The 17,871-nt window shown below is 36.1% G+C and overlaps 1 protein-coding gene across 1 annotated transcript in view; it reads left to right on the top strand.

The window, feature by feature from the left end:
• The window catches only part of LOC106869617 (uncharacterized), a 65,854-nt gene that overhangs the window by 34,665 nt on the left and 13,318 nt on the right, over positions 1-17,871 (top strand). The window contains exons 5-6 of the mRNA XM_089365830.1: positions 5,548-5,630; positions 6,489-6,555. Of these exons, the coding sequence (XP_089221956.1) occupies positions 5,548-5,630; positions 6,489-6,555 (150 nt within the window). The remainder of the gene's footprint in view (positions 1-5,547; positions 5,631-6,488; positions 6,556-17,871) is intronic.

The raw sequence follows: 17,871 nt of genomic DNA, 5'->3' as shown, positions 1-17,871 counted from the left end.
AAAAATTAAATTATCAATCTCATCTCCTGGCACTACTTGCCTGTTTTCCTTGAACATTCTATACAGCAAGCTGGTTGTTACAGTTCTATGAAGTAATGGTGAAGGCTATAACCACTAATGATGAAACTTAATTAAGCAGAAACATATAGGGTTGTCTCCCTTGCATTCTCAGCCAAGGAACAATGTTAGTTATGAATCCTTTTTTCTAACCACATGATTTAGCACATCCATAATTATTCCTGGTGTGGTATATATTAGGAATAATCAAATGATTTTTATAGTAGACACTTCTTAAGTTACTAAATTATGTTATTATGTGTCATGCGCCACTACTTAAGTTATTAAACTGTAGTTAATAAATATCACAAAAACCTACTCTAAAAAAAAGGTGAAAGAAAGAAAGTAATAGATTATCTACAAAACTTCTTGACTACAAAAATATCATTGTATGAATAAGGATTTCTTTGTTATACTTTAATTCCTATGGTGATTGGTTTAATCTTTTTTTTTCTAATCAAAATTTGTAAAAGTTATTTTTTTGTTTCTCAAAATGTCTGATATAAGTTGTTGTTTACGAGACAATAATTTTCTGAACTATTGACTACATTTTTATAGTGTATACTCAAAATGTTTAAAATTACATTATATTTTAAGTAGTTTTATCTCTACTTGTCATCAGGTTTCTTATTACTGGATGGGTATTTAGTTCTAGCTGCTCTTTGATAGGAATTTTTTTTTTCTGTTTTTAATGGGCTCACAATCATGTGGTAGTGAGTTTGATTCCTGGACCAAGCTGTGTGCTGTGTTCTTGAGCAAGAAACTTTATATCACGTTGCTCCAGTTCACTCAGCTGTAGAAATGAGTTGCAACACCACTGGTGCCAAGCTGTATTTGGCCTTTGCCAACATCAGTATTGTGGAGAAGGGAGGCTGGTATGTATGGGCAACTGCTGGTCTTCCATAAGCAACCTTGCCTGGACTTGTGCCTTGGAGAGCAACTTCCTAGGTGCAATCCTATGGCCATTCTTGACCAAAGGGGGTCTTTATCATGTGAGGTGGGTGTTGAAAAGTTCCTGGTTTCAGATAAAAGAAAACACAGGAGAATCAGTTAATTATGATTTTATTCAGCATATTCCCCTCTCAGATTCATACAGTTATTGCAGTGGTCCTTCAGTTTTTTTAAACTCTGTAAAAGAACTTGGAAGGTTGGGCTTCCATCCAGGCCTTTCATGATACCCTTAAAGCCAGGAACTTTCCAGCACCCCCTTGTATTTTCCAGTATACAAGTCAACATGGTATATAATGTAAACGTGTCATGTAAACATTCAATTGTTGTCACTATCTTTCCAAATCATGCCACATTTCACACGGAATTTTTGGTTCTTTAAAGTTGTTTTGGTGTATAAATAAACCTACCTTTTTTTGGGCCATAAATTTTGATCTAAAAAATTTAACTTGCATGCTAGAAAATATGGCATAGTAGTGGAAATGATTGGTGTTCTGGGCCTTTGAATCATCTTCCTATTCAGACTGGTTTGGATCAAGATTGCCATCTGCAAGAATGAACTCCCACAAGGTGGAATGACTTTTTCAGTGTATCTCCTTTGCCAGTCTTTTGAGTAACGTATTTGCCATTTTTGTTAGTTGAAGCTATAAAACATTTGCATGACTTGCTGTAAAATAGTTCTCAATGAATTCAATGTTTCACCTTAGAAAAAACATGACAGTATATAAATTAAGACCCAAACAGTACCAAGCAAAATTATAACAATAGCAATCTTAATCAAGAACTAAGAACCTTTCTTTCTAAGCAAATGTCGGAAAAGTATAGGAAATTACTATTCTTGATTTAAAATGAAATTATCTGGTTTGAATCCATTCTGGAACCAAGTTCCATTCAAGAATAAGACATCTGGTGACTGTCAGTGTTGAGATTGATTGAAACATAGTGTAGGTGCAAATATTGTAAACAGGCACAAGTGTGACTGTGTGGTTAAGATACTTGCTTCCCAATGATTTGGTCTTGGGTCCAGTCCCACAGCGTTGTGCCTAAGGAAAATGCTTTCTGCTATAGCTCCGGTCCGAGCAGAGCCTTGCGAAAGGATTTGATAGATGGAAACTGAACGAAACCCATTGTGTGTGTGTATATACTTACATATATACACACACACACTACTCTTCGAAACGCCTGTGTTAGAATGGGGGTAGCTGATGAAGGAAAATGTTCTCTATGTGGCCTGTGTGTGTTCTGTACTCTGCTTATTATTATTTTTTTGTCTACGTTTTGTTTGCAATGTCCTGTACCCAGATATGCACCTATATATACAGGTAGACGTAGGTATGCACATACCTGTACGTATATATGCATATACTAATTTATTATTTGTTTTATATATATATACATATATATATATATATATGCTGTCCACTCAAGAAAACATACAGTGAATGATCCACAAGCACTCAAGCAAACTGAGTCCTCAACTTGTTCCATTTACCAAAAGGTTTGCAAGGCATCAGCAGACCTCAAGAGACATTTTCGTGTCCGAAGAACATGATTAATGCTTTATTTTACTGAACCCACATTTGTCGTTCATGACAAGAGAATCCATCATATATATATATTATATGTATGTGTGTTTGTGTGTACACTTCTCTAGATGTCGCATGATGTTTGTAAATGAGCATCATTGTCATGCAATGAGATTATTCCTTTCCAGTCATGTGAAAAATATGTATAGTTATAGGAAAATATTACCTTGATTTGACTCAGGTGAGGGTTGGCAACAAGAAGGATATTCAGCTATAGAAAATTTGCCTCAGTAAAGTCCACCCAATCCATACAAGCATGGTAAAGTGGACATTAAAACAACAATGACGATACACTCTAATGTGGTTGGAAATTGTAATCTTATTTTGTTTACTTTATTTTTATCTCTTCCTGTTTTCTTCTTCCAACTAAATGGTGGAATCCCGTCTATTGGAATCATCTGGTTTCTTTAAATTTGGGCTGTTATCATCATCATCATCATCATTTAATGTTCGTTTTCCATACCAGCATGGGTTGGACAGTTTGATGGGAACTGGCAAGGCCAGGGTCAGCACCAGGCTCCATAGTCTGTTTTGGCATGGTTTCTAAGGTTGGATACTCTTCCTAATGCCAAAATCATTTTGGTCAAAATGGTCCCAGCCACGAGCATCCCATCATACAGCATCAAGCAGCTTTTCCTGCATTTTCCTTTTAGAAAGCCATGAGGTGGGGGTGAAGGAAAACTTGGCTGCTATTTCATGCACGTCAGTTGACCACCACCAACCACCAATGTTCCCTCACTGGCTCATACTTGGAATTGTAGCTGTTGTTGAATGTTGTGGAATTGAAGGATTTTAACTTCCTTTTCGGATATGTTGGATATTCTTTCTTTTTATGTTGTTTCAAGGTTAAATGTTATTTTTACTGTTTGTAAACAAAGCATCAGACGTTTTGGCTGCTTAACTATCTTAGTGTTGTTTATTAATGTGTGTCTGTATCCAGGGAGGAGGTTCTGTGTTTCTCTGTGTCTGAATGTGTTTGTGTGAGTCTGTGCCTGTTTGTGTGTGTTTGTGTGTATATGTATGTGGCTGTGTTTGTGTTTGTATGTATGACTGTATGTGTGTGTAGCTTTTGTGTTTGTAGTAGTTGTGTGTGGAGTGTATGTATTTGTGGTGTATGTGTGTGTCGTGTCGTGTGCATGTTTGTGTGTCTGTGTAGTTTTTGTAGTTGTAGGGATAATGTTGTGTATTTGTGTGCAGTTTTTTTTGCATATGTGTGTGTGTGTGTGTGTGTGTGTGTGTGCAGAGTTTATATCTATTGTTAGTGTTTGTGGCATGTGTATGAAATTTGTTTGTGTATGTGTCTGTAGTTTTTGTATTAATAGTGGTACGAGGGTGTGTTCGTGTGTGTACGGTTTTTGTATTTATGGTGTGTGTGTGTGTTTGTGTGTTTGTGGTGTATGTGTGTTTGTGGTGTGCATTTGTGCATAAATTTTGTATTTGTAGTAGCAGTAGTTGTACAAGTGGTGACGTGTTTGTGTGTGGAGTTTTTATGTTTGTGTAGTTTGTGTGTGTGTAGTTTGCAATGTGTGTGTATGTGTGCAATTGGCATGTTGTAGTATGTGTGTAACTTGTGTGCGTATGATGTTTATGTCTGTTTTAAATTTGAATGTGTTTTACAAGTTGTATGTCTGATATAATTTGTATTCTTTTATTCTTTTACTTGTTTTAGTCATTTGACTGCGGCCATGATGGAGCACTGCCTTAAAGGGTTTTTAGTTGAACGGGTCGACTCTCAGGACTTAATTTTTTAAGCCTAGTACGCTAAGTTACGGGGATGTAAACACACCGACATTGAGTGTCAAGTGGTGATGGGGGTTTCAAACACAAACACAAAGACACACACACACACATAAGATGGGCTTCTTTCAGTCTCCATCTACTAAATCCAGTGACAAGGCTTTAATCAGCCTGAGCTGGCAGAATCGTTAGCATGCTGGGCGAAATGCCTCGCGGTATTTCATCTGCTGTTACGTTCTGAGTTCAAATTCCGCCAAGGTCGACTTTGCCTTTCATCCTTTTGGGGTCGATTAATAAGTACCGGTTAATCACTGGGGTTGATGTGATCGACTTAATCCCCTTGTCTGTCCTTGTTTGTCCCCACTATGTTTAGCCCCCTGTGAGAAATAAAGAAATAAATTATTATTATTATTATTATCATTATTAGGGCTTTAACATAAAGTACATGAGTATTAGGGACAAAGGGACTGTGGGGTTGGTGTTGAAGCGTCAGATGAATCTTTAAATACCCTAATTTTCAAAAATATCTTCAATTTTCATTGTAATATATCAATGGTCCAGAAAGGTGGTGAGATGGCAGAATCATTAGCATGCTGGGCACAATGCTCAGCAGTATTTCATTTGTCTTCGTGTTCTGAGTTCAAATTCTGATCAGACGTTGCCTTTCATCCTTTCGTCTCAATAAAATAAGTACCAGCTGAGTACTGGGGTCAGTATTATCGACTTATTCCCTTCCCCAAAATTTCAGTCCTTGTGCCTATAATAGGAAGGATAAATATTATGTGTGTTATTTCTTTACTACCCACAAGGGGCTACACACAGAGGGGACAAACAAGGACAGGCAAACGGATTAAGTCGATAATACCGACCCCAGTGCGTAACTGGTACTTATTTAATCGACCCCGAAAGGATGAAAGGCAAAGTCGACCTCGGCGGAATTTGAACTCAGAACGTAGCGCAGATGAAATACCGCTAAGCATTTCGTCCGGCGTGCTAACGTTTCTGCACACACACACACAACAGGCTTCTTTTAGTTTTCATGTCTCAAATCAACACTCAAGGCAAACACTTGCCCAAGGTATCATACAGTGGGACTGAACTCAGAACCATGTAGTTGGGAAGCAAGTTTCTCAACTGCACAGCCATGCCTCCACCTAACCATGCCTCAGTATTTATTTGAAATTAATAGCTGAAGAGTTTATGTTATACTATATTTCAGATTGTCTATCGGCATTGCTATACAGAAATTTCATCTTGTGGCCGTCGACTGGATACAATGAAGATATTTGCTTATATTTGTGGGTAAGTCTTTAACTATTTTATTCAAAAAGAAAATCTTCAATTTTTTTTATTTTGCTTTTTATTTTTTTTCTACCTGATTTATGTTTATTTTTCCATGGGTGAAAAAGATTTTGTTGGAGAAACTGTGACTAAAGCTTACTGTTTATCTGTTTCTTCAGCTTTTACAATTTTCTCTGCAAAGTATAGTCTCTGAAGAAACTAATGATGATCTCGGCTCTGTGGTTAAGAAGCTCACTTTGCAAGCATGTAGTATGTAGTTTTGGGTTCAGTCTCAGTGTGTGGTACTGTGGCCTAGTGTCTTTTACTACAGCTCCTGGCTGACCAATACATATTGAGTGAATTTGGGAGATGGAAACTGTGCAATTCCATCTCTCTCTCTTTCTCTCTCTCTCTCCTTCTCTCTCTCTCTCTCTCTCTTTCTCTCACTCTCTCTCTTTCTCTTTCTCTCTCTCTCTCTCTCTCTCTCTCTCTCTCTTTCTCTCTCTCACATACACACACACACATGCACACATGCGTATATATACATACATGCATGTGTGTGTTTGAGTATATATATATATATATATATATATATATATATATATATATATATATTTACATACATGTATATATGTGTGTGTGATAGTGTTGGTTCCCCTACCATCACTTGACAACTGTCATCATCATCATCATCATCATCATATTAATCTTAGAATGAACAGAAATGTCGATTCAGTTTCATTGAGGTCATTGGGGCCATTTCTCTTTCCTTACAATATCTCTTTTCCCTCCTTCTTTCTAAGTTTCTGAACTTCCTTGTGTTTTGTCTTTCATAATCCTTTTGATCTATTAAATCATCTCACTATTTTATACTTATAGGGAAACAACGTGCAGCATTGCCCAGAATTTCAAGTGCCATATTTTTGAAGCCGAGTCCATTGATGATGTAAGTTTGATACAGAACCCTTTATTTCTACCTATCGCATTTTCTCTTTGTATTTTTTCTTTTCTTTTTAATTTCTAATAAGTTTAATCCTTTATTGGCTTGGATTAGGTTGTACTGCAAATATATATATATATATATATATATATATATATATATATATGTATATGTATATACACGAGTGAGTAGATAAACGAAAGAAGGGCACTCAACACATTCATTGGGAGTTACATGTATAGATCAAAACAGTTTGATTCAAACCCCTTGGTACTCAAGTTTCAAATGTGTGGCTAGTCTTCAGCCCTATATATATATATATATATATATAGCCTTCCGACGACTCCAGTCCAGCCCCTCCACCTTGCACATCTTCCCTAACCTACCCCTTCCTTCTTTCAAATGATCACATAACCTGTGGACCTCCTTGTCCACAGTTTTTTGCCTAACCCTGCCTCCCAGTATAGCTCCTTCTGCTGCTCCCACCCACACTGTCACACCTGCCCCTACCTCTCCAATACCACCATCCTCACAGGCCCCATCACCATCCCTATCATGTCACTGACTCCTTTACCTGCACCTCTTGTAATGTCAGTTACTGCATCTCCTGCTATCTCTGTCCTTCCCTGTACATTGATCAAATGGGACGCTGCTTGGCTGATGGTTTGTGGAGCACCTCCGAGACACCAGACTCGGCAATGACACTCTAGTCTCGCACCATTTCTGCTCTACTGGGCATTCACTACAATATCTGTCTGTGTTTGGACTGTCAAGCCATCCAATCCATGCCAACATGGAAAACGGACATTAAATGTTGATGATGAAGGACTCTTTGGGTCGTGTGCTTCATTTTTTAAGGAAGAAGGATTTGTTGTAGATAAGGGGAAATATATGAACATGACTTTGAATGTCTTCCATAAAACATCTGCCTTAAAGATGTCCTGGGTCTTAATAACACCTACAACAGGGATTATCCAGAAAAGTGGATCACATACTATAGAAGATAAAAACACAGAGATTTTGAAAGGGATAGCAATAAACCCACTTTCATAGGAATATCTTCATACATAATACCCTCTTCATTCTCCTCTTCCTCATCTTTTAATGTCCATCTTTGATACTGGCTTGGGTTTAACAGTTTGAACAAATCTGACTGACCAGAAGACTGTGTCATGCTCTAATGTCTGCTTTGGCATGGTTTCTATATTTGGATACCCTATGCCCTTCCAAACACCAATCATTTTAGAAAGTGTTAGTTCTCCCAGTGTCATGAGGAACATAAGGCCGCAACACAATCTCTCCAACCAGCCCTGTTTTCTGTCACTGTTCCTGTCTCATTCCAGCTTCTTTTCCCCTTCTCATCTCCTTTCCTTGTCAATGGTCCTTCATCATATGGTTTTAGGGTGCCCTGCTGTTCTTTTTCCCCATTAGGCTGCCACTTTTCTGCCACCATACAATCACTTTCTTGATCTTATCTGAGGACATGTCTAATCCAGTTCCATTGTCTACTGATCCTGTTGATGCCTGTTGTCATTTCAATTGTGTCAGTTTGGATTCTTTGATGTTGTGTATTCTTCTTAAGCTGTCCATTGTTTTTTTTATTCCTAGCACAAAGTCTGCGAGGTGCCTTTTTTCATGATACCATACTTAGCTTACAAGGCTAAGTTTCTCTAACAATGAGTGCAGCTACTCAGAGTGTACAATGCTGGAACAAGTATTGCAAAGCATTTTATCTGAATCCAATTCTATAATGGCTCTATGGATTCACCACCTTATCTTTAATGAATAAATCATTTATTTATTCTAACAATTTCTTAACGAGCATTCTAAATTGCAAGTCTCCTATTTCTTCTGATGGGGTAATTTATATACTTTGTACACTGGTTTGTTTCATTTTTTTTTCTTTCATATTTGTGACTTTTTGAATATCCTGTATTGAACAGCATTAATTTATGGGTTTTCTGAACTGCTTCTTTGTTGGGTTTGATTTCCATTTTTTCTTCCTTCTTCTCTTCTAGAAAGTGCTACTGAAAAAAGGAACTCGATTATTATGGTAATTTGGTAATTTAGTAATATCAGAAGAGTCTAAGCAATCTATTGACTTTGTCATCAAAGTCATGTTGGTTTTTATTATTTCTTTAATTTTGCATTTACACAGATTGATTCTGTAACAACAGCTGGCACTCTGTTGGTTGTGATGATGAGGGTTCCAGTTGATCTGATCAACCGAACAGCCTGCTCATGAAATTAACGTGCAAGTGGCTGAGCACTCCACAGACACATGTACCCTTAATGTAGTTCTCGGAGATATTCAGCATGACACAGTGTGACAAGGCTGGCCCTTTGAAATACAGGCATTACTCAGTTTTGCCAGCTAAGTGGACAAGAGCAATGTGAAATAAAGTGTCTTGCTTAAGAACACTGCATGTTACCAGGAATCAAACTCATGACCTTATAGTTGTGAGCCGATTACCCTAACCACTAAGCCATGTGCCTTCACCGATGATTCTATAATACACATACATCTAGATAAGGGGACACAAGCACTTACACCCCCCCCCTCTGTTCTTAACTTTGGGCTGTCTTTTCTGCTTTTCCCTATTTAGAGCCCTACTTTTTCAGTTCTGTCTTAGTATCTCGACAACCATGTCATATGTTTCTCTGGGAAAAGGCCTTCTTTTCCTAGATCTTGTTGGTTTTGATTTGTCATTTCTTCATCTGTAACATTGCTTTTTTTCCTAGGTAGAGGTGTTGGCCCTACACCAGTGGTTCTTAACCATTTTTTACCTATTGGACCCCTTTGATTACCATTCTATTCTGGTGGCTCTCCCCCCTCTCCCCTCATAGCCATTCAGTGTTTAAAAACTAGTTTTATAGAAGCTTCTTTCAAAATACCTATTTTGTTTTATCACACATTTCCTTGTGTAGTTTGAACTATGTATAATGTTAACGAAAGAAACCTCTCTTCTTCTTGCAATAAATACATCTAAAACAACATTTTTTTCATGAAACCCTAAAATACTACTATGGATCTCCAATTTATTATTTCGCTTGTGTGGACCCTCAGAAATCTTATATGAACCCTGGTTGAGAACCACTGCCCTACACAAACCCATTTTTACTTCTGGGAAGCGGTGGCTCATATTAGTCTGGCCTCTGTCTTTTAACCTATCCAGAAAGGGAAGTCCTACAGGGAGCTTGTGTTCTTCTGGATTAGTTCCTCTGGATCACCGAATCACACAGGCTACAATGTCACAACAAGGACTGGGCCTTGCTGTGGCCTTAGCTCCAGATTAGCACTTATTGATCAGACACGTGATCAAAAGCATTCCAACTGTGACCATTCCATCTTTTTCTTGACACTGTACACCCAAAACTATATTATGTAATGTGTTCCTTTTCTTCTAAGACAAGTAAGATGTGATCTGAAGGAGATTTGGTTGTTATTTTTAGCAAGCTGAGCAACTGCATTACAGCTCCTCCGTTGGTTTATATAAGAAAAACGATTAAGATCGTAATGGTCATGTTGGTGATGGTGACTGTAGTGGCAATGAAAATGATAATAATAAAGACATTATTGTTGATGATAGTGACAGATGAGGACGATGAGCGTGATGATGATAATGGTGAAGATTATGATACTTTGTTGATGCCATTATAGTGAATAATAGCATGAGAAGTAGTAAAAGCTATGATGGCTGTCTAGGAATAGCCATTATACATGTATTATATGGATTTGAATCACTTTCTCCACGAATCTTTTGTCTGGTGTGATATATATACATACATACAATATTTCTCTTTCTCTTCATATGTGTGTGTGTGTATGGGTGTAAGCATGGCTATGTGGTTAAGAAGTCTGCTTCCCAACCACATGGTTTCAGGTTCATTTCTGCTGTGTTACACCTGAGCAAGTGTCTTCTACAGCATCTGGGCTGACCAAACCTTTGTGAGAGGATTTGTTAGACATAAATGTGTGTGTGTATAGATGTATATATATATATATATGTATGTGTGTATGTGTTTGTGTGTCTGTGTTTGTCCCCCCAACATCGCTTGACAACCGATGGTGGTGTGTTTATGTCCCCGTAACTTAGCAGTTTGGCAAAAGAGACCGATAGAATAAGTACTAGGCATCCAAAGAATAAGTCCTAGGGTCGATTTGCTCGACTAAAGGCGGTGCTCCAGCATGGCCGCAGTCAAATGACTGAAACAAATAAAAGAGTAAAAGAGTAAATTGCTAGAGATAAATAAATAGGGAGAGAGAATGATAGATAGGTAGGTAGACTGATAGATAGAGGAGATACATAAATAGAAAATGAATAGGTACGTAGATAGGGACATACATACATAAATGGATAGAGAGAAAGAGAGAGAAATGAATAGATAGATAGATAGATAAATAGATAGATAGGTGGATAGAAAGTGAAAGAGAGGGGATGGATTGATAGAAAGAGAGTGTTAGCGAAGAGAAAGATAGAGAGGGGAATAGAGCAAGAGAATATTTTTTTTTTCTATTTTAGGCACAAAGCCTGAAATTTTGGGGGAAGGGGGACAGTCTATTAGATCGACCCCAGTATGAAACTGGTACTTAATTTATTGACCCTGGAAGGATGAAAGGCAAAGTTGACTTCAGTGGAATTTGAACTCAGAAAGTAAAGAGAGACGAAATACCGCTAAGCATTTCGCCCGGTGTGCTAACCACTCTGCCAGCTCACTGCCTTAGAGCAAGAGAATAATGAAATGAAGATAAATATGCAGAGTGAAATAATGAGAGAGAAAGAAAAATAGAATGGAAGGAGGGAGAGGTGTGGGGGTGGATTTAACAGTGAGTGGGGGGGGGGTGAAAAGAAAAGAAAAAAATGTGAATGTCGAGAAAGAAAAAAGGAATAAATGAATATTGAAAGGAACATAAATGTAAGATTAAGTGAGAGATGTGGAGAAAGAGAAATAAAGGAGGTGGCAAACAAGAGAGAGAGAGAGAGAGAGAGAGAGAGAGCAAGTAAGCAGAGTAAGTAGAAAAAGCAAAAATGTTTAGAGGGGGTGAGAATGAGAAAGAAGGGAAAGATTGAGAGTGATAGAGAGAGATTCAGCCACATAAATCTCTTTGGCTATATCAGGATGGAACAGTGGGGTTGTTTCTAATGATAGAATAAATATGGTGAGATTGATATATTGGGAGCAATGCAATAAATTTCACATACAAATGACGAGGGTTTGGTGGAGAAGAGACCATGTGTGGGGGGGGGGGAGGAAACCAAGTAGTTTGAATTTCATGCCATAGTGAGTGTTATTGAAAATGACGTTATAAAATTATGAGCTTATATCATTAATACAGATCATAGTATGAAATTGTGACCTGAGGGTCAAAAAGCCATATATTGCATTATGTGAAGACATTAGAATACTTTCATTATTAAGACTAGGTAGCTTCAAATAGTTATTTTTTTTCTATTATTTATATTTAATATGTTTTATATTAATCTAGTCAATAGTAGACAAAGCTTAAAACTATATATGTACTGTGTAGAAAGAAGGAAAAGAAAGAGAGAGAGAGAGAAAGAATAGGTTAGTCTGCTCAAAGGCCTAGTACTGCAAGCTTATAGCCACATCTGAACAGCAACCTGTGCTGTTTTTCTGGTTTCAAACATGGTCCTGATGTTCCATGTTCCCATCCATACTCTGTCAAATTTAATGTTTATTTGTACACCTTGTTTTGAATTAATCATGCATTATTTCATAGCTTTGACATTTCGACGGGATGATTGTTTAGTCTTTGAATGGCATTGTAGGTAGGTGTGAGAAGCCAGATCAGGCCAGTTTGAACATAAAACAAGTAGAATGTTCAGGCTGGATATGGCCAGTTTAAATGCTAAAGAGTTAAATAAAAAATACAATGGAGAACAAAGCAGCAAATTGTAAGAGTTACTAAAGTATTAGATAGAATTCTTTGCAGTATTTGTTCTTACTGTCTGTGTTTGAGATCAAATTCTACTAAGGTCAACTTTGCCTTTTATCCTTTTTGGGGTTGATCAAGAAGTACCAATCCAGGGCAGTGGATTGACAGAATGTTCTGTTTCTTTGCATTCTATCAGTAATATCTATAATGATCTAAATGTCAAGCTGTTTGGTAAGGGTTGGTGACAGGAAGAGCATCTGATTGTAGAAAATCTGCACTCAGTAAAGTCTATCCGACCCATGAAAACATGGAAAAGTGGATGTTAAAATGATGATGACAATGATGAGGAAAAAGAAGAAGTTATATATATAGTTTTGTCACACATGGATGTTTTTCACCATTACCAAGAGAAAAGAATATTCTCTTCTGGTAATACTAAAGAGAAAAAAAAAATGACCTAAAATAATTTAGATATAGATAAGGAAATAGAATAGAAAAAAAAAAAAAAAATTTTCCTAATTATTTACAGAGCCATTTTGAGTAACAAACCTTAAATTGTGTAGATATAGGTTTTCTTTTCTTTTTGGATTTTCACTGAGATAAAGATTTCCCTTCCATTTCTTGCAGATAATCTTTAAGAAGTTGGTATATGAAAAGCTCTAGTGAAATATATTTATATATATATATATATATATATATATATATATATATATATTACGGAGATGTACTTGCATAGCAAGTGACCTGATCTGAGATCGTGTGCTGGAACGAAAACAATTGCAGCGTGGAAGGTGTTTATAAGCCATTTAAAATAACACACAAAATCCGTTAGATTCACTTCAACATTTAAATTTTGTCAGTGAACAGGTCGCGGTCTCAAAGCGACGAAAATATTTTGACAAATTAAATTTAAATGTTGAAGTGAATCTAACGGATTTTGTGTGTTATTTTAAATGGCTTATAAACACCTTCCACACTGCAATTGTTTTTTATATATATATATTCTTCCTAATTTTATATTAAGATAAATTGGAATTAGAGAGTAGGGAAAATAGTGTTTGTGTTCAGACTCTAAATATCCTGTTTAACCCTTTTTGCTTGCTATGTTGAGGCTGCTGTTTAAATTTTTCGAGTGATGAAAATAGAGATATAGTGATTTTTTTTCCATGTGGTTTGGTCAGTATTTTCCTTATTAGCTAAAGTTTCAAGCTAAAAATGAAAGATACCTGTCAAGATGACCCCCCCCCCAAAAAAAAACATGTTACACAATAAAAACAAATGATATCAGGTTTGATGATTAAATCAAAGATATATTATAGAATAAAAGTTAAAGATGTTGTGTTACATGATAAATACCAAATATATGTTATTTAATAAATATAAAATGATATTTCAATGGAATTATCATGTTACTTAATAAAAGAAATAAAAATAAAAGATGTCTCATTACATAACATATTGTGATATGATAAAAACAAATAACATCATGTTACACAATAAAAATAAAGACTAATGTTAACAATAGAAACATGTTACAAATAAAAACAAAACTTGTTATAAACACCATCTATGTATCATACTTAATACATTGTTGATGGGCAATTTACTGTAGTATTTGTCCAGAGATAACATCTGTGATGGATGTGCTGAGTTTGAAAACAATATATATCAGAGGCAAAAAAAAAATTCCAGCAGTGGTGAGCAAGAATACTGGGTGCATTTCAGCCTTGTTGAACCTTATCACAGCCAGCCACATGCCAAGAAGAGATTTGTTGCCTCTAATATATAGGAATCCGTAAATATGTCTTTTATCTTTTACTTGTTTCAGTCATTTGACTGAGGCCATGCTGGGGCACCACAGGACTTATTTTTTTTAAAGCCTGGTACTTATTCTATCAGTCTCCTTTGCCAAGCCACCAAGTTATGGGGACATCATCAGTGGTTGTCAACTGGTGGTGGGGGACAAACACAGACAGACACACACACACACACACACATATATGACAGGTTTTTTTTTCTTTCAGTTTCCATTTATAAAATCTATTTTACAAGTTCTTGGTCAGCTTGAGGCGATAGTAGAAGACACTTGCCCAAGGCTCCATGCAGTGAGACTGAACCTGGAACCATGTTGTTATTGCAAATAGTCACCCATGTCAAAAACACAATGATGTCAAGTTACTCAGCAAAAATAAAATGCTATGTTACACATAAAAACCAAAAGATAACAAGTTACACAATAAAAACAAAAGATGCCGTGATTGACTTCAAGAACTTCTACAGTACACAAAGACATTTTAGACAATATCAAGGAAGGATTGGCACGTTTGTAAATGTCTTGATGTTCTGCTCTTTCAACTGGTACTTTAATTACCTTTATTCTTCAGTACTGGCTGGCTATCTCTATTCAGGCATTCCTGACCCACTTGTGTCTCCTCTTCTCATCCACTTTTGGTGTGGTCACTTCTCCAGGCTCTGCACACTACACACAGTCCGTCCTTCTTAGAATGTTGCCTTCTGGAATTGTCCCCTCATTGAAATGCAGCCATGCCTGGGCGTTACTCTGAAGGGTCGGCCAAACAAATGTCTGGCACTTATTCTATTGTTTTTTTTTTTGCTTTTTTTTGCCAGATCACTCAGTGATAGGAATATAAACAGACTAACACTAGTTGTGAAATAGTGGCCAGGAGACAAGCACACACAAAGACACACACACATACACAATGGGTTATCACACACTTTTCATCTACCAAATTCACTCCCATAGTATTGGTTGACTTGGAACTACAATAGGGGACACTTGCCCAAGGTGCCATGCAGTGAGACTGAACCTGGAACCACTTAGTTGCAAAGTGAGCTTCTTAACCACACAGCTATGTTTGGTAGTTTGTCTACATATGTCTATTAATTTAATTCTCTCTCTCTCTTTTCACCTGTTTCTCTCTGTGTCTCTCTGTGCATGCATGCATCCGTCTGTCCATCCATCCATCCATCCATCTATCCATCCACCCATTCATCCATCCATTCACCCATCCATCCTTCCATCCATCTCTCTATCTGTCTGTCTGTCTGTCAGTAGTAGAATTTGAAAAGAAAATGAATTTAAACTTTTAGTGTTAAATCTAACAGGCATTACATTAATACTTTGTCAAAGTAGGAAACAAGAAATAGTGATATTACTTCACAACACACAGATGGCAGTTGAAATCTATTTATTTTTGTGTTTGTAGTTCTTCTATTGATCATTGATGTTGAAGTAGTAATATTTTCTCTTTAACTATAGTTAACCTTCACTGTACTTATATTTGTTTATGATTTACTGAAAGCTACAAGAATTACAGTCTCACACTTATACACACACATATATACATTTATTTCTGACAAATATATATAATATAATGACATACAAGAAATTGATACTTATACATAAGAATTTAACGTTTAATGCTAATTGTAGTTGATGATAGGATATTTTTGCTATTATTGCTCTCTTCCTGAGAACATAGTGTTATAATATCAATATCAGTACATTGAGTAATTTATTTAGTGTCATTAACAGTTGAAATGGTAGAATTATGGTAATTAGTGTCTGCAAGGCAGATTGACAAAGATTTCTTATGTGTAAAGCACATTTGTTAAATACAGTCACGTATATTGTCTTAACGGCAATACATTTTAGAGTAAGAATTTCTGTGTAATAAAAGGGACAGTTTAATCTATTATCAGAGCTTCTCTGTAACCAATGAAACTTAGGCCAACTGATAGTAGTGATATTTTTCATACTGATTTAGTGATCTTTTAGAAATTAAAAGCCTCATGTGTGAAACAGCTAAGTGTTGGTGACAGGAAGAGGGTCTGCCTTTAAAAATAATGTCTCCAATAAGTGTCCATCTACCTCATACCAGCATAGAAAAATGGATGCAAAACAAACCAACACATATATAAAGATATATATATATATGCACATGTTTATAAATACATGTATATTATATATAACTCTTTATATACATGTAAATAAATTACACACTGAGAGGCGAACTACTAGGAGGTCTCTTTGCATGCTGAAAAGAGATGTCAAATCCTCAAGCCACAAAAAATACATTCTTAGCATGTTGACTGTCGGCGGGCAAGACAATTTGAAAAATTAAAAAGACCAAATTGTTTTGCCCACCGACAGTCAATGTTCTAAGAATGTATTTTTCATGGTTTGGGGATTTAACATCTCTTTTCAGCATGCAAGGAGACCTCCTAGTGGTTCTCCTCTCAGTGTGTAATTTATACACACGTATATATATAAAAATATATTATGGTCTATGGACAATTTTTTACATATGCTGGCCACTGGTATAAACTATTATCTTTAATAATTTTTACCCATATATATTTACTTATATATATGTGAGTAAAAATAAATACAAAAAAAGGGGTTTTGTATGATTGTGTGTATAGAGGAATATATTATTTTGTTTAAAAGAGTTCCAACTCTGTCTGTTTTTTATGTTTTATTTATATTCTTGTAAAATTAATGTGGGATATAGAATATGGAATATACAATATATATTTACTTATATATATATATATATATATATATATATATATATATATATATATATATATATATATATATATGTATGTTAGGTAGAATGAGATAATAAAGCAAAGGCTGTGAGGAGTTTTCAGGACATTTATAATGAAAAATGTCTTACAGCTGTTTCAAGGATATTATGGATATCCCTTCATCAGAGACGGTGTGAGAAAATATTTGAGTCGGAATTATTGTGGAAGAGGAGGAGATAGGGAATATAGAGGGACATAAGAGAATGAAAGTAGAAATAAGATATATAAAGATATTGTAGTTGCAGTTCCACTATTCGAGGAAAATGGTGTATTGAAGTATTAAAAAAGTTTCCTGTACATGGTATGTAAGTTCCAATAGCAGTTCATTTTTAGTCATTTCAAAGTATGGAGCTGTGGAATCAGTGTTGCTCGTTCGAAATGGTTTTATGGTGTGAATGAAAATTTGAGAATGTATTCTTTTACTCTTTTACTCTTTTACTTGTTTCAGTCATTTGACTGCGGCCATGCTGGAGCACGGCCTTTAGTCGAGCAAATCGACCCCAGGACTTATTCTTTGGAAGCCTAGTACTTATTCTATCGGTCTCTTTTGCCGAACTGCTAAGTTACGGGGACGTAAGCACACCACCATCGGTTGTCAAGCAATGGTGGGAGGACAAACACAGACACGCAAACACACACACACACACACACACACACATATATATATATATATATATATATATATATATATATATATATATATATATATATATATACGACGGGCTTCTTTCAGTTTCCATCTACCAAATCCACTCACAAGGCTTTGGTCGGCCCGAGTCTATAGTAGAAGACACTTGCCCAAGGTGCCA

Source organism: Octopus bimaculoides, chromosome 18, assembly GCF_046866305.1.
Source record: "Octopus bimaculoides isolate indiv1 chromosome 18, ASM4686630v1, whole genome shotgun sequence".
Lineage (NCBI taxonomy): Eukaryota > Metazoa > Mollusca > Cephalopoda > Octopoda > Octopodidae > Octopus > Octopus bimaculoides.
Note: the sequence above shows the minus strand (reverse complement) of the source record. Positions and strands in the feature narration are given on the sequence as shown.